Source organism: Panthera pardus, unplaced genomic scaffold, assembly GCF_024362965.1.
Source record: "Panthera pardus isolate Hobbes unplaced genomic scaffold, ASM2436296v1 HiC_scaffold_17, whole genome shotgun sequence".
Lineage (NCBI taxonomy): Eukaryota > Metazoa > Chordata > Mammalia > Carnivora > Felidae > Panthera > Panthera pardus.
In genome coordinates this window covers 12497551-12515540 of record NW_026526732.1, presented here as the reverse complement: position 1 = coordinate 12515540, position 17990 = coordinate 12497551, and the positions used below count along the sequence as shown (strand labels likewise).

The 17990-nt window shown below is 45.5% G+C and overlaps 1 protein-coding gene across 7 annotated transcripts in view; it reads left to right on the top strand.

Moving 5' to 3' along the window:
- Positions 1-17990, top strand: part of TIAM2 (TIAM Rac1 associated GEF 2) — a 265433-nt gene that overhangs the window by 160334 nt on the left and 87109 nt on the right. For all 7 annotated transcript variants that reach the window (XM_053904338.1, XM_053904340.1, XM_053904337.1 and 4 more), the window contains 3 exons: positions 3876-4311; positions 10492-10664; positions 12735-12959. In XM_053904338.1, coding sequence (XP_053760313.1) covers positions 3876-4311; positions 10492-10664; positions 12735-12959 — 834 coding nt within the window. The remainder of the gene's footprint in view (positions 1-3875; positions 4312-10491; positions 10665-12734; positions 12960-17990) is intronic.

Below are 17990 nucleotides of genomic sequence, written 5' to 3'. Positions count from 1 at the left end.
CCCCTCATTTTAAAAATGAAGAAAGTAAGGTTCAAGGAATTTGAAGTCCTCCCTGAAGACACTTGGCTAGTTGTTGGAGAAGCCAGGGCTGAAACCATTTCTGCTAAGCCTCGTAGGTGAGCTTTTTCCACTTAGCCACATGGCCAAGATATTGTTGATAGCCACTAGTAACTTTGGGCTTACTGAATATTAAGTATATTAAATAAATATTAAAATAATCTTACTTTGGGCTTACTGAATATTAAAATAAACTACTTTGGAGTTTTAAAAAGTGTCCTTTGAACGCAGCTTGTTAGTTATGCTTGCGTTCCCACTTTTGATCTATGAAGGTGAGCAAGATGAGTGTTTCTGGCAAGTAGGCCGCTCCCATTGACCTTCCTCCTCCCCCCCCCGTTTGTTTTTTGTTCACAATTTATGGCAAAGATCAGGTATAGATCCTTAAAAATGTAGTCTGTGCATGGGAGTAAAGTCTCCGACTGTATGTTACAACATAGCACCCAGCAAATGCATATTCTCTCGCTCACATGCGAGCGAACTTCTGTCTGCCGGCAGGACTAAGGTCCAGAAACCCTTACCGTGATGGAGAGAGATACTTGTTTTGACTTTTTAAAAAGAGATATAAAAGGAGCAGCCCCCCCCCCCTTTTTTATAGGGCTTTCAACCATTCTGGTGAGTTAGACCCTAAAATAAGGTAAATTGGTAAAAAGAACATATACAACTGAAAGAAGAATATCGTACTAATGAGAGAGAGAGGGAGGGAGGGAAGGACGGAGGGAGGGAGGAGAACACATGCTGGAAAGAAGTATGTGTTTGATGCCAATAAGCTCTTCGTGTTCCTGGAGCTGTACTGAGAGTCCTTGTTCCTGTCCTGGGTGAATTTTCAGTTCTGTCAGTCAGGCTGGGTCTGGGTTATGCTGAGGTAACAGAATGCTCTCACGTCTCTGAGATTTAACACAAGCACAGTTTCTTTCCTGTGTTGTCACTCTGTTCTGCATTGTTCCTTTCTGGCACCCCAGGTCCGCAGAGTAGTTCCATCTGGAACACCACAAGCCATGGTAGCAGAAAGAGAAAGAAAATCGTGTATTGGCTTTTAAAGCTTCCACTTAAAAAAAATTTTTTTTTTAATGTTTATTTTTGACAGAGAGAGAGAGTACGAGCAGGGGAGAGGCAGAGAGAGAGGCAGACACAGAATTTGAAGCAGGCTTCAGGCTCTGGAACTGTCACCACAGAGCCTGATGCGGGGCTTGAATTCACGAGCTGTGAGATCATGACCTGAGCTGAAGTCTGACGCCTAACTGACCGAGCCACCCAGGCGCCCCTAAAGCTTCCACTGTTTACTTCTGTTCACATTTATTGGCCAAAGCAAGTCTCGTGGCCATGCCTAACTCTGAGGGAGGAAGAGAAAGATGGAAAGGAAGAGAAAGAGAAAGGTCACCTTGCCATGTGCCCTAGGGGAGGGCCAGGCATATCTGGTGGGCGCATCGACAAGTACTGCAGAGTTTGTAGTGGAGAAGATTCAGGATGCAGACACGCTGGCTTTCGGGCCCTCCTGATTTTGGAGCTCACTGCTCTTTGAGGGCTTGCATAGTCACAGAGAACTAGTGGTCTCTATGTGACGAAGAACGAAGGGCAAGGTGTGAATTGGGCACATTTTCCTAGAAAACTGAGGAATGACGATACAAGAGTTTTCCCTTAGCACCGAGGAGTGACTGACATCTCTGGAGTAGCTTTGCACCCTTTGCTGCAGGGCTCTGGTCATGAAGTTCCATTATCCATTGTTTAGGATTATCTCATTGTGGGGAGATGGGAATCAGACTGCTTTGTGTACATGTGTAACATGGCTCCTTAGTTTCACACCCATAGCCCAGTGATCAGGAAATCTAGCTGAGCCCCTTTAGGGATGGACATTCATTCATTCATTCATTCTTATCAGCCTGAAAATTAGTCACTGCCTATTAGGATTCTAGAGAGAAAGCTTTGGACATTTATTAGAAACTGGAAAAGTTCATGTTTATGTCTAAGAATCAGTTATAAATGCTAAAATACAATATTTTCCTACTTTTTATGGGGGAAAATTTGTCGTGCTTTGCTGTGGTGGAACATTTAAAAGTCAGCATTACAACTTGAAGACTCTCTTGTGAGAAACCACAGTCAAGAATGTTTATGGGTCACATTTAAGTTTGGCACCTGAGTGTCTTTCCCTGGCAGACTTCGGCTTATTTTCAAACATCCCATTGTAGCTCTTGCTGGGTATCAGAGGTATCCCAGTGTTTGGGGTCTGTGAGTCAGAGTCATATTCATAGCTGAAATGATGTTAATACTAACTAAAACGAGCAGTATTTCTTCACCTCTTAGGAGTGTTTTGAAGAGCAACAAAGTGACAATTAAAAAAAAAAATCTTAGTACTATTTTGGAAGTTTCTAAGTGACTCACTGCTGTAGCTGGCTTATTTGTCGTTACATAAGCATCTGTGTATAAATAAAGATGACTGTGGGACACGGTGTAAACACAAGTGGAAAATAATATTTTTGTTAGTAATCGCTGTGCTTGGGGCTCCGTTGTTTCTAGCCCCTGGGTATTTGGAAGCACTCTTCGTTGATCTTCCTACAAAAGATAGCAAGTATTTGCTACTTGATATCTGGATGGAATCTCTGAAAAGAAAACGCTTCCACACAGTGGAATATTCACGATAAGGCCTTTGTCAATGGTCCTTCATTGAGTTTGCCCTCATTTTTATTGAAATGGATAAGGAAACATGATTGCAAGCCCACCAGTAGCTGATTAGATGGTGTGGTTAGCATCCCTCTGCAGACTTACCTTAATCTAAGCTCTAAGTTTGGAATGTTAGCATCTTAGATTAAGGTCACTTTCTGCTGAAAAATGTAGTTACTGATGTTTACCAGTGAATGGCCTGTATGAAAGTTCTTTTTATTAAATAACTTCTCATCTAAATGAGGAAACATTCATGTTTTCAGCTCTGTGCATGGCCGCTTCAGTGTTGAGTGCACTTAGTCTAATAGGGGGCAGTTGTTACTACATAAATATTAATTCTACTTACAGCTGCCTATGTCTGATTTTATGTTGTCATAAACATTAAAGTTAAGAATCGTGTCTTTGGTATCCCCAATGCCTAGAACAAAATAGATGTTCGAATAAAAGGATGTGCATAAAGGAACATATTCTTTTCAAGAAAGAAATTCCCAAATTAACTGAAAAATACTGTTTATGAAAAACAAGTTAGTAGCAAATACCCTTTGTAGATAAGGAATTCCAGGTGTGTGGTTTTTACTACCTGAAGTTGAAAATAAGGTGCTGGGATCCTCCAGTCTTGATTTGGGTAGAGGCGGTGAGACGCTGGGGGCTGTGTTTCTGGCAGAGGAAGAGAAGTTTGCGTAACAACACCTAAAAACACTGCATGCCTATTCCCCACCCCACCCTATGACCCTGGAACTAGTGATTTTCTACTTAGCTTTAAAGGGATCCAGGAGGAAGGCAGACTGCCAAGAGCATGAATTCTTTCCAGGAAGACACTGATTCACAGAAGAAATGTCAGCCTAGAAATCTTCGCCGATGTGTTTTAAATATGCTGGTTAACTTCTTGATGCTCAGCATAGATTAGATTTAGGATAGTCAGTGACTTTTTGTTTATATCTTGAAGCATTGACTCTACTGGCTGTAGATTGAGTTGGGCAACACTGTTTCTACAGTTCTTTCTGGTTTGGTGACTTGATGATTGAAGGTGCATTTTTGTTAAAAGAATGTTGCTTGGAGGCAGCAGCATTAGCAACCGACAGTAAGACACGTTTGCAGTGTTTGGGAAGGGATACTGTGGACGTATGTAACCTCTGATGGGTGTTCGTCTGCATTGCTCACAGGAGCCGAGGTCCAAGGAAGGCAGTGACTACTTTGACAGCCGCTCAGATGGACTGAATGCAGATGTGCAGGGGCCCTTCCCGGTGTCTGCTTCGCTGTGGTCAGGGGGCTCGGCTCAGATCCTGTCCCAGAGAAGCGAATCCACTCATGCAATTGGCAGCGATCCCCTCCAGCAGAACATTTATGAGAATTTCATGCGGGAGTTGGAAATGAGCAGAACCAGCACAGAGAACCCAGAAACATCCACGGAAACCGCCGACTCCAGCAGCGGGTCACTCAGCTCTTTGGAGCAACTTGATCTGCTCTTTGAGAAGGAGCAAGGGGTGGTCCGGAAAGCAGGATGGCTGTTCTTCAAACCCCTGGTCACTTTGCAGAAGGAAAGGAAGCTTGAACTGGTGGCTCGGAGGAAGTGGAAACAATACTGGGTGACGCTGAAAGGTAAGTGCATTGTTGACTCGAGGGCCACTGGAATCATTTTGCCCAGCTGCCCTCTCTCCTAGGAAGTGCCGTTCAGTCCAGGGTTAGTTTGCGTCAATGTGAAGGGATTTGATGCAGAATTCCCAGCATGCTTTGCTACAAATACTTTCTCAAACCTAGATAAGATGGATTATGTAATACTCACATATGTAATTCATTCCGATACATAATGATTGAACTTAATGGTTATAGCTTATTACTTTATAGGTATTTCTGTGCCATTCTTTAATACCTTTCCTGCCTCTGGGTGTAAAAATATTCCAAATAAGTAACCATCTTCAGAACTGCACATGTTCAGAACTCCAGAGAAGTATCCTCCTCAGCTTGTATGATGAAGAATTTCCTCTGGATTATTTGATTTGTGTGCTCTACCCTTTATAAACTAAGAAAGTCTAATTGTTATCACAAACAAATGTCTTCTTTTTAATGTGAAGGAAATGGGAGTAAGAATTTGTTAAGATGAGGAAAATTTCTTGTAGGCATTGCCACTTAAAAAGTATAATTGCCTTGCTCATTATGGGCGTATAGATTTGAAGCTATCTAAGTGTCCTGAGGAAGAGCGAGGCTCTAAGTCGATACAGTGTGGATTTACACAGATGTAAAGATGATTTACACAGATGCGAACAGGAGGAGCAGCCTCACAGCCGCTGGCATTTCTGCACAACCGTCTTGTGACTCTGTCAGAGGAACTGAGTGTGGCATTCAAAGCCAAGCCTGGCGACACCCTTCCCTATCTTATCCTTATCTGGTGACATCCTTCCCTATCCTGGGAGAAAGTGGAACTAGGAATCCTGTCTGCAGATGATATGTGTGAAAGGCCTGGAGCCCTCCACAGTGCTTCTTTCTACCTTCCTTTCTTCACTCACTATGTAAATATCATAAGACGCCCCACCCCAGCCTTGGGGAGCTGGTGCCATTTCCTAATTACCCATAAGCCTCTCTGGGCAGGATGCACTTTGGAAGGTATCTTGTCCTTAAGTGACATCTTCCCTTAGCAAACTGGAAGGTTTGTAAAATCCGCGACCCAGCGCCCAGCACAGACTGCGGTCCTCTTTTCCAGCTGTGGATTTAGATCCTTGTGATACATGGTGGCTGAGGAAGGCCAAGAGCTTAGCTGGCTTGGGCATACTGGGGAGGCAGGTTCTTACACAGGATGATGAACAAGATTTGGAAAGTTGGGATAAGGGGATGAATCTAGCAAGATACAGTTCGAAGGGATAGGTTATGCTCTGAGGGTTCATAATCATGTAACCACCCAAGTACAGGATAGGGAGATGTGGCTCCAGGGTATTACAAGTGAAGGAGACTTGGGGATTTGGTCTGGAGGCCATTCATTGAGTGGTTTCCAGTGTGATGAAGTCAAGATAAAAGTAAATGTGGTTTAAAAGAGTAAATGTGATCTTTGGCTTCATCATTAGAGATGTCTCATGTTCTTTTTTTGTTTTTTAATATATGAAATTTATTGTCAAATTGGTTTCCATACAACACCCAGTGCTCATCCCAAAAGGTGCCCTCTTCAATACCCATCACCCACCCTCCCCTCCCTCCCACCCCCCCATCAACCCTCAGTTTGTTCTCAGTTTTTAAGAGTCTCTTATGCTTTGGCTCTCTCCCACTCTAGAGATGTCCCATGTTCTACAACCACATCAGTCTCTCCTTCCTCTGCCCTGGGGGGACCTGGCCATTTCTGTCCTTGGGGGAAAGATAGTGCAGGAGACCTGTTAGCAAACAAGATGAGGGTTCTTGAATAGGGTCCACCTGAGGTATTTTTGACTGGAGAAGGGAGCAAAAATGTCCCCTCTGGGGGAGTGAGCCTATGAAATTGTTTATGAATCACAGTCTGAAGCTGCCTCCTTCCTGCATGATGTTTGAAAGAGTTGCACTCCACTCCATAATGTGACATGTATCTATTTTTTAGTTATTGTATTTATTTATTGTATTTACTTATGTTTATTTTTCAATGTAAAACCTGTTTGTTAAAATTGATGGTTTTGGAGGCACCTGGGTGGCTCAGTTGGTTAAGCAGCTGACTTTGGCTCAGGTCATGATGTGGCAGTTTGTGGGTTCGAGCCCCGCATCGGGCTCTGCGCTGACAGCTCAGAGCCTGGAGCCTGCGTCGGATTCTGTGTCTTCCCCTGTCTCTGCCCCTCTCCAACTCCTGCTCAGGCTCTTTCGCTCTCAAACTTAAACATTAGAAAATAAATAAAATCGATGCTTTGGGAAGTTGTTCCCTGCCTGTCTTAATGGCTCTGAAAATCCCCCAGGGTGCACCCCATGGGGCTGTGGTGGGGGGCTGGTGACGGTGTGTGTTTGTGTGTCCATAACCTGCTGTAAGAAATGAGGCTGTCGGTGAACACCAGAGGGATTTAGAACCATGCTATATGGGGGATGGTGTAAGGATCCAGGATCATTGAGCTTGCAGAAAATAAGGGCTGGCGTGGCAGAGAGCAGCAGTCCTACAGAAGAGACACTGAATTTGTTCTGGTTCTCCAGAGGTTGGGATGGCACGAATAGATGGAAGGCAAGCAGATTCTGAATTAGTGTAAAAAAAAAAAAAAAAAAAAAAAGAAATACAACCGTGACCAGAGTCATGAGCAAGTGGAAGGGACACCATCTTCCCGAGTTCCCTGCTCCTGCAGACGCTTGTGCGAAGCCAGATTGTCGGAGGTTTCCTGGGAGAGATTCAGGCAGGTATCACTCACTGTTGGAAGAACTCCCGTCTGGGTTCTAGTTTTCCATCGTGGAGGCTACCCCAGGGACTTCCGCGGCAGGCGTGGTCCTGAGCTGTTCGACATTTCCAGGATCGACACTCCTGCCTGCGCACTGCTGTCTCGAGCTTGCTCATAAAACACCTCAGGACCCACGGATAAAGGGTGCTTTGTGAGTGTAAATGTTATCAAGCACACATTCCTTCCTTTCCTTTGCAGCCAAGGAAGGGCATGCGATAAAGATGTTTTTTTTCCCAGCATAACCTTTTCCATGTGGCTTTCTACACCTCTTTCCTCTGGGAATTCAATGGGTTGAGTTCAGCTTTCTTGGCTTAGAATCCAAGTTGTAATGTTGAGACTTAACTATTTGGTTTAATCCTTGTTAAAAACACACACGCACACACGTACACACACGTGTGTGTGTGTATGTATACACACATACACATTTAAGCAGAATTTTAAAATTATCTCCGAAGCGTTTGTGTAAATAAATTGGAAACAGTGTTCTGGGGAGAGCAGCTAGGAGCACACTGGTTGTGTACCTGTGTTGAATATATAGTATGCTAAAGGTAGAAACGTTTTCTAGGGCTTGGAGGATGTAATAAATCTGTAACAGAGGTAATTCTGCTCTATGTCTTCTCCAATGAGTGGCTTTTCACGTGGCTCACAGGGGACTTCTGGGTAGGGCAGTTGGCAAGGTTGAAGAGTTAATCCCTCAGAACGCACGACATCGGGAGAGGGGTTCATGGAGTAATTTGGGATTTCTGGTGGTTCTGCCATGTGACAGGGCTGATGAGGATGATGTGATGCGTGTGGGTTGAGAGGGCGTCAAAGAAAAGGTGGCTTTAGGGAAGGCGACTAATTCTTTTGTCCGCTGGTAATATTTCTAGCAGTACCTCACCTGTTCTTGTCCTCCCACTGCTGTTCCAGTCCGTTTTCTCCTTCTCCTACCGTGGTGAGAAGCACTTCCGCTGTCAGCCTTCCAGGCCAACTCCTGCTCCTGGCGGGGACAGGGCAGGGCTGATGGCCGAAATGCAGTGTGGGGGCGGCGGGGGCAGGAGACGGCACTGACTCGGATGGGCCCCTTTCCATCCAGCTTACTCCCCAGTGTTCGAGACACAGATGAAGAGAACTTTGAGGTAATAGGTTTACGGCTGATTTGCTGTTCTTTAAATTTGATGGCAACACAATTTGTGCCTATTGTTTTACATCCTGGCCTGGGGCTAGGGTGACATGTCCTCTTTTGGTTTCACACTGTCACGGTAGAGCTGCGGTGGTCTGTTGTTGATAGGGTGTGAGGCTTGGCGGCAGCTTGGCACCTGCCCAAAATCGTGTTCGTTTCCTCTAGATGTAATGATTCAAACCACGGCTGCTGGGAGTACAGTGATAGGGAAACTGGGAAGTAAATGTTAACCTGTCGGAAAGAATTTGGGCTGGGCAGAGCTGGCGTGGATCTGTCACCTTGACCCTGGTCCTCGGATCCCCCAGCGGCACTCAGGCGTTTCCTGATGGAAACATTTGGGGGCATCGTTTCTCACCGCATCCGTGGCTGGAAAAGGAGACTGGCTCAGTCCTGCAGAAGCGGCTCTGGCTGGATACCTGCTGATGTTTTTCCTTCTTCCAAGAGCCTCTCTCAGCCTTAGTGTGGGTGCCTTTTGTTTGCAGGGAGAAAGATTGCTCATGCTTCTTGAGATCATTAAGTACCACGGAGGGAGAAAGTGGTGTCCTGGTGATGTTGTTGCTGGGGGCAGAGCTAGCTACCTGCCGGCCTCTTTTTCTCTTGGCTTCTGTGCTGCACTGGATCCCATGATCTGAACTTGTTTGTCCAGATTCAGATTGGGTTTTGAAGGAAGAAGTGAGGTGAGGCTGGCTAGCATGAAATAGCGTTTTAAAACATTTACGCTTGTGTGAATGAGGACTCCTAACTCAGAGAGTAAGACAGGCATGCCGTGGACCGCATTCGTTCGCAGCGTAGGTGAGAGCAGGCTGGTGCTTCTTTGGTATCAGTGTAAGAGGTTTTTGCAAAGCAGAGGGATGGTGACCTCATCAGCCATATTTTGGTGGCAGGGCTCGGCACATGAGAAGTGCTCAAAAGTGTTTTTTTGGATGAAGGTTTTTGAACAAGAGGACATACTTGTGAGCATGTTAGAATTTGCTTGGGGCGCCTGGGTGGCGCAGTCGGTTAAGCGTCCGACTTCAGCCAGGTCACGATCTCGCGGTCCGTGAGTTCGAGCCCCGCATCGGGCTCTGGGCTGATGGCTCGGAGCCTGGAGCCTGTTTCCGATTCTGTGTCTCCCTCTCTCTCTGCCCCTCCCCCGTTCATGCTCTGTCTCTCTCTGTCCCAAAAATAAATAAAAAACGTTGAAAAAAAATTTAAAAAAAAAAAAAGAATTTGCTTGAAGACTGCGTCTGATAATTATAAGGCACTCCTATCTAATTATCAAAGTAGATCCTTAACAACTTCTACCTATAATACTTCACTGGCTTCTTAATGGAAAGCTGTGTACTTGCAGGCATTTTTGGAGTAATGTTTTAAAGTCGAGGGGTATTTAGTTTCATTTTCCCCTCTTACTCTAAACTAGTGAAATGTGTACTGTTATTTCCTCTTACTGTGACATAGAAGAATACGCTAATATTAAGTTATTTTACGTGGCATTTGGAGAATTAACTGGGTACTTTTCTCATAAATGGCAAAGTTCTCCAGGTAAGCTCGGTTTCTTGTTACCGCAGATTTTAAGCGTAGAAGCTCCCTTGGTTAATGCACATGGGTTTTCTGTGGCTTCCTGCATTCAGATCTAATAACTCAGTGGTGTGGTTAAGAGCGAGTGCTCAGGGCGCCTGGGTGGCTCAGTGGGTTAAGCACACGACTCTTGATTTTGGCTCAGGCCATGATCTTGCAGTTCACGAGTCTGAGCCCCACATCAGGCTCTGCCATGTGCTTTGGATTCTCTCTCTCCTTCTCTCTCTCTGCTCTTCCCCTGCTCTCTCACTTCCTCTCAAAAATAAATAAATTTAAAAAAGAACAGGAGCTCTGGGGCCAGTTCCTGGGCAGTCCCGCTGTGGGACCTGCATGATGGTATAATCTTCCAGGTTTCTCATCTGTAAAATGGGGTTAATAACCACACCTACCTGTTGGGGCTGCTGTAGGGACTAAATGAGCCAGTGAAGAACTTAGAAGAATTTCTGCCACAGAGTAAGCAATAATAAGTGCTTGGTGTTGTTATCACTGATACCATGTTTACAAAAACATGTCGTTTTCACTTGAGTTACGCTAGTACAACAAGGCATACTTTGGAGGCCACCGTTTCCTTTTGTATTACGTGGTTGTCTCTTTCCATTTTCTTTTCTCTTTTAGATGTATCCCCTAGCTTCTCCATACCTTCCTGGATCCTCAGGACAGTGGCACAGATGTTCTTTTGCTTCTCTCTCCTAGGATGCACGCTGCTATTCTACGAGACGTATGGGAAGAATTGCACGGACCAGAGTAGCGCCCCTCGGTGTGCCCTGTTTGCGGAAGACAGCATAGTGCAGTCCGTCCCAGAGCATCCCAAGAAGGAGAACGTGTTCTGCCTCAGCAACTCCTTTGGAGATGTCTACCTTTTCCAGGTACTGCCGAGCTTTCTAAACGGGGGTTTGAGACACGAGGGCTTGTGTACTATGAGGATAGAAAGGAGCAGAATGAAGAGGCACAGCTCAGCAGTGAAGTAGAGGAAAAGCGCAGTTAGGCTTTGGGTTGGGGCTTAAGCAAGCTAGAGCTTGGCCTCTGCTCACTGTCCGGTGATGCGGGGCCGGGGCACATCCAGTAATTCCTAGAGCAGGCCTTCCTCGGGATGCCCTGCGGGTGCTGAGCTGGGGCCCACAGGAGGATCGTGAGGCTCTGAAGAGAGAAAAATCGTGATTCCCCATTCTGGAGTAGCTCGTGATCTAATGGTGCAAGGTCTGAGATGCCCAGAGTGGAGGCTTTTCAGAGAGGCCTACAGAATATGGCTTTAGACTTTTCCCAAGAATCCCAGCACGAGTAAAAGAAGCAGCTTTTCAGGAAAACCTTAGAGACAAATGCTGGGAAGTCTCATTTTCCAGTGGAAGTGGGCTTGGGATGCTAAGATGCAAGGTATCTGCTGTTACAGCTCTTGGCAGTTTCCTAGCAAGTGCGAAGTTGAAGAGTGTGGTGATGCTGAGCCATCAGTATTGGTGTCAGGCTTCGGTGGGAGCTCCTGCTGCTGTGGGTCGGGTCACCGTAGACAGAGTGCTTACCGAAGTGCTTTGAGCTTCGGAGCCCACAACCAGTAGGGGAACAGTGGCTTAGAGGATTGCTTTGAGGATGAAGAATTGCGTGTGTTAAGTGCTAAAGGAATCCTCACCCCGAGTGCTGCTGTCATTACTAATTAACTCAAAAGAGGTAGAAGTGAAGGAAGAGAAGTGTGCTTCTCAAGTGCTCCCCAGTCTAACCAGTCCTGCCTGGAGACCCAGTTGGGGCTGCAGATTGTATCTGGTCAGAGAGGTTCACGGAAGGACCTGCTGGGTCCTAGGTTCAGGTGTCTTGATGATGCTGGTCCCGGAGCCCTGCAGAACAACATGGTGTTCTGTCAGCTGACTTGGGCAATCTAGAATTCCCTGCAAAGGATTTCCTGTGGCTGGTACCGGGTAAACTCATAGGGCTTCTGGCCTTATTGCTGTCCCCGACTTGACTTAAAAGATTCAGGGCCTGAAGTTGGATTTTCCTTCTCTTAACACAGGTTACTGAGACTTTCTACGATGCTTTAAGGCCAAGGAACGAATTGCTGTTAATCTGAACTGTAGGGAGGGTAAGAACATTGGATTAATCTCACACAGAGATCTTAGGGGCAAGTGTGAAATGAGTATATTTTGTGATTCAGACAAAATATCTTTAGTTCTAAGAAATTTGCCCAGTAGGTCCTGTTGTATGATCCCTGAGCTAATTGGGGGATCCATCCATAGCTTGAATCTGTGTGGTTGTTTCTGGACATCAAGGGAATGGAAAGGGCTTTTCGGCCTGCTTAGAATCCTAATCTTTGCCCATGCTGCTTTATCCAGACTTGTTTTATTTCTAAAATATTTTTCTTACATGGAAATTGCGTGTAGTCGTTGTGTCTAAAGTTAACTGAAGACCAGAGAAAGAAGAACCATTCTGTGTACTCCCCGTGCTCCAGGACAACTGTTTTAATGTTGTGCGCATCCCCCCAATATTCTTTTATAGATTTCATAACAGAGTTCATACTGCAGATGAAATTTCATGTCCATGTTTCAGACTTTAACCTTTTAAGCTCTCATGTTTTCTCACTGTATTAAAATTATGAAGATAAATTCCCATTTAGAGACCAGCATAGTGTAAGGACCCTGAGCTGAGTGGATGTGCCCTGGTGTGATTACTCCTCTGCTCTTGGCCTACAGTTTGTTTGTGGTTAGTCTTCCTGTCGGATCTGGGGCTGCACGGTTATTTCTGCTGTGCTCTGGGCATTCTCTCAGACCCTCCCGAGTCCAGGAAGTCTGCAAATCTGAGCTGAGTGGTTGGGTCTGTTTTTGAAATTAAACCATTTTTATGAAGTGAAGGTACTTCTTGGGTTTTACACATCAAAGCCCAGCCTCCCACTTTGGAGAACACTTTGTGGTAAAACAATTCCAAATAGGTTTTCTTTCCACCCCCCCTGTGTTTAGGCCACTAGCCAGACAGATCTGGAAAACTGGGTCACTGCCATACATTCAGCTTGCGCATCCCTTTTTGCAAAGAAACACGGAAAAGAGGACACAGTTCGCCTACTGAAGAGCCAGACCAAAAACCTTGTTCAGAAGATAGATATGGACAGCAAGATGAGAAAGATGGCAGAGTTACAGCTGTCCGTGGTGAGCGACCCAAAGAACAGGAAAGCCATAGAAAACCAGGTAGTATTTATTTACGTGTTTTCTCTCATTGCTCATGTCACTCAGCAGAAATCTGAGTTTGGATGCAAACTGATGGTGGTGATGTTTCCTACACCTCTGGGGGAGATAGTTTCTGTGGCTTCTCATTTCAGGTACTCAGTGGCAGCACTTTTGTGACATCGGTGATGTCGGTAGACTTCACAACATTTGGTGGTTGTTACACATACAGCGGAACGTTTTGTGGCCAGATCTTTTTTCATAATCTCGAATAGCTTCTTCGTGCCTCGCCGATCGTCTCATATATTGTCACTTGCAGACCAAGATTTCTATAATGAAACCACTGGACAATTAGATAGGATTCTGATACAGAGGGTGGCTTCAGAAAGTTTGGTTTGGTGCCATACAGCTATTCCTGTGTCCGTGGATTCCAAAAAAAAAAAAAAAAAAAGTATGTATGTTGCCAACAGATAAGATGCTAAAGGACGATGCTTTCTCCGGTCTAGCTCCACATTCGTATCATAATTAAACAGCTGGTTTCTATGCTGTTTGCATTTTGTAGGAGGAGAAGCAGCTTTTTAATATGTTTTCCTTTGTGCATGCACCCTGAGCGCTTAGACACGTGTCCATGAAAGTTATAGCATCTCCGTCTTCCTAAGTGGAGGCTGAACATCGTATCTTTAGAAGATTAATCAGATTTGGAGGACAGATGACATAGGGAAGTCTGTTAGTTGGTGGGACAGCACTGGATGTGCAGTTACCAGGGCCTGATGCAAGGTGACACTATAGAAGCTTAACGATTTATATGGAAAATGGATTTCGGAGTACAGAATTTCTATCATTCCGTAGTGTCTCAGCATATCCGATACTCCTGAACCCTTCCTCAAACGGAATACGCCATTTATCTAAAGAGGACCTGCTAGCAAACTACAAACTACCAGTTAACAAGGAAGTGGAAAAAAAAGTTGAAGCTGCCAGCAGAGAATGGAGAGAGGTGGCAGGTGTTCGGGAGCTTGGCAGGAACACAGCCACAGGAGGAAGTAGGACCCCCAGGAGCTCACCCCGTGTTCTCTGCCCTCTGCCTGCTTCTGATTGAGCAGCAGCCTCCTCTGCTCAGCCTGGGAAGAGTTCAGATGCAGAGGCAGGTCCCGATCTCCCAGCTTTCAGTCTCTGTGGCGTGTAGGGATGTGAGCCTTGGTCAGGGTTACCTGACAAATCACAAAGCTTTCGAAGAAGGAGAAATGGTTCTTCCGGTTTTTCCTGTGCCACATCTCGCGTGTGGTCCTGAATTTCTAGGACCCAGGAGCCACAGTTGTCTGTCTGTCCTCAGAGGTCGAACTCCTGGATTCAGGTGTCTCAGAGTGTTTGGGGCGCCCCGATGAAACAGTCTCGGGCTGATTATATGGGAAAAATGTGGTTTTAACTTCTGTTGGCTCTCTAAAATTTACCTTTGAAGCCATACTTTAGTCCTATAAAGGGATGTCCACCTTGGAGTCTTTAGGTCCTTATATAATGTCAAATGTTTGGGTCGATGGAGAGAAGGGAAATTGGGCAACATTCAGAGGCTCTTGGACTGCCCCCCTTTTCCTTCCCTTTTCCTTTTTTAGTGGCCCTAGGAAATCCAAGCAAACTTTAAAAAAAAAATACACATTCTCAGTAAATGTAATTTTATGCCATAATGCAGTTTTATTAAGTGTCTTTTATAGCTGACCAATGATTAATTTATGATATCTCTGGGAGGGGAGTTACATTCACATAAAACCCTGTACAGACCCAAGGGTCTTTGATGGTTTGGTTGGCTGAAGAGAAGCTCTTTTAATTCTTACTTGTGGCACATTATGCATTCTTTATCAGAATCATTACATTAGCTATTTGAAGCACACTGTCCTGATCCTACTAATTTTTTCATTTTGGTTCGTCCTACCCTTACCCCTCCCCCCCCACCTGTATACACAGTTCCCTTCTCCTGTTGCACTTGTGAATTTTTGGTAAACAGTTGGGATTGATCTTTAGAAATTCCACCTGAAAATACTCTCCTCGCCATATTGGCAGTTTTTAAGGTTGTACTTGAGTCCTGTTTTCCCAGAGGTCTTTGCAGTGGGTACCACAAATTACATTTGCTACGCTCACTGTCCTTAGCTCGTTTGCCAGATGTTTGTAAAGAGAGCTCTTAGCTCTTTACTTGGAGACGCAAAGAATATGAAAAGTCAAGGCAGCTAACAAGTACATGCTTAGGATTAGTTTTATGAGATGGTCTTTGACTAGAGAATGTTATGTGAAGCTGCAAAGGCAAAGATGTTTTCAAATCCAGACCAATAAGAACACGACCTCCCAAATATCCCATAACTGTATACTTTTCTCTAAACTCCCTTTTAAAAGCTTCTTTAAAAGAGCAGTAGTGCTTTGTCTACTTCTTAAAAATCTCCACGCCACTATGTTTTATTTTACATCAAAGAAAATATTTTATCTATGTAGCGCTTTCCCCCAGAGGACCCCCCCCCCCCGAACCTCAGATATGGTCATTTATAGCCTAATAATAGCAGAATTTACGGGGTATGTTACATCATGCACAGTAAAGTCTCCGGAAACGGATTTTCTTTGATGTGCTTGGGTGGAGGAGATCACTGTGTACACGCTGTCCAACTAGAAAGATAAAACGACGCGATCACGATAATAACGGCTGATCTTCATAGTGTTGGGTGGTAACGTGCTCTGCTTGAAAGAGACCATCACGTGGGCTGGTCCCAGGGCCTTTCTGAGATTGTGTGGGGCAGGATGACACAGCTTTCATTCGAGCCTATCCAATGTGGAGCGGCCCGTGCAGCCGTCTACACGTTGGATGCCTTTTGAAGTTCTGAGGGAGGAAGAGTTATAAATTAAGTCCAGTTGGTACTTTATTTTCCTTTCCATTTATTATTTTAAACAAACAGACAGGGGCAAAACCTCACCAACCCTTCGTGGATCTTGGCTTCCCCCCAGGTGGCTTCTCCGCATCCTGATGCCCTCCGTGTGTTCCTCACTTCCCCTGGTTAATGAGGCCCCGGGCAGGGGGGGGTGGGGGGGGGGAAGGCAGTCAGAATAGGGCGGAGGATGTGGTGGGAGCCGCAGGCTGGTCGCCGGGCTCCTGTCTGCTCTGGGCTTTGTGAAACGTGGACTTCTTTTAAATATTTACTCAAAGTTCCGAAACAGTAAAGAGGACGGATTGAATCTAGGCAGTTGGAAACTGAGTTGGTGGGGGCAGGGGCAAAGTAAGCAAGGCCTTGAGGAAAATATGATACGGGTGTGTGCTTGTGGGAAGCCATTTGGGGAATAAAACATTGGTGAGTGAGGTATCGGCGAAAGGAATTTGAGGAGATAAGGCCAGATTATGGAGGTTCTGGGCTTTCACTTGAGTTCAGTGAATATTAAGTGCGTATCTGGGCCAGGCAAATGTGCACAGCCCGGGGATTCAAAGAAGATGCTGTCTTTGCCCTCAGGGGCTCTCAGCCTGGCAGGGTGCCAGACAGTTAAGCATATAATTTCAACATAATTTAATGAATCCAGGGCAAATGATATTCCAGACTGTTGTGGAAGACAAATGGAAAGGTTAGCCTCCTGTGTAGTCATGGAAGACTTCCTGGAGGAGGGGTGCCTGCATTGCTTCTTGAAGAGTGAGGAGTTAGTTAATCAGGAGAGGAATGGAGAAGGGAATGCCAGGCCAAGAGTCAGCAGGAACAGAGGCAGAGTGCTTTGCAAGGACCCGGGGCACCGCGGCAATTTGAGTTTTCAGGCACACGGTGTGCAGGTGAGAGCCGGAGGGGCAGGTAGGAATGTCTTCTTCCTTCCCTGTACCGCGGCAGAGGCCGTCACTTTTGCCCTTCCTCAGATGCCTCTTCTATACCAGGCCAGAGTGTTTGCATCTGTAAAGCAGATCTGATCATGTGATTGCCAGGTTTAAAAATCCTTCCTGGCTTCTACTCCTTATAAGATGAAGCCCCTGATAACCTCTCCTAGCAGTGCCAGACTTCCTGTAGGTTCCACTCCTTCCTTTCCCCACCCCCCCTCAGGCAGAGAAGACCCATATGGGCCACACATCTATGTACAGACACGCCCTGTCCCCTGCCCCGCCCCCTGTCATTGGGCTCACCCCTTCTCATCTGTGATGAAGGGGGTAGGGATTACTTTTATCAGGAGGCTTCCCTTGACTCCCTTCCCACTCACTCCAGCAGGGACCTCTTTTATCTGCCATAATTTCGGGGTCTCTTATTGCTCTCATCACATTATTTTATAATTATCGCCTTGTGCATAAGGTTGCTCTTAGTCTGAAAGATGAGCTCCTGAAGGTCTTCTGTCCTCTTCACTGTGGTACACTGGGCTCTTCTTTGTGTGGGCCCCGCCCCCGCTCCTTGACGCCAGCTCTGGCCCTCCTTCCCTCAGGCCTTCCCTTTTTCATTCCCAGCTAACATATCCTCTCTTTGACCTCACTCCCGGTCCTCAGGGCCCATGAGTTTATTTACCAGGGCTCTTACCTCAGGCCACCATCGTGTATGATTTCACCGTAACTCCATGAGGTAAAGTTGTACATATCACCTGTTGGATGGATGAGTGAACACACCCTGAGAGAGGTTAAGTCAGTTTTCTAACATCACACAGCCGGTGAGTGGTGGAGCTGGGATTTGACTACGAACTACTACCGACTACTAGCCACTGGGCTCTGTTGCCTTTTGATAAGACTTTTGTGAATCAGATTGTGTTTTGCTTACTGATTAATCATGTGATCCGTGGTTTTATAGAAAATTGAAATTAGATTTTAAATGATTTCCATAACTTGAATTTTTTGGCTCGGTTTGATAGGAAGTGTATCCATTATAAATTGGAGTGAATTTTATGACGTGTGAGTTCTCTCTCAAAGGAAAACAAAACAAAACAGATTCTCTAAGCCTTAGCTGGGTGTTCCACCCACTAGTTAACTCCAGTGCAGTCTCTGTCGCTAGCAGGATTCTCCTGAGAAGGTTAGGTTGTAGTGCTTGGAAAATACTTCAACTTGCTCTACCAAGAAGGAAAAACTGATGATCT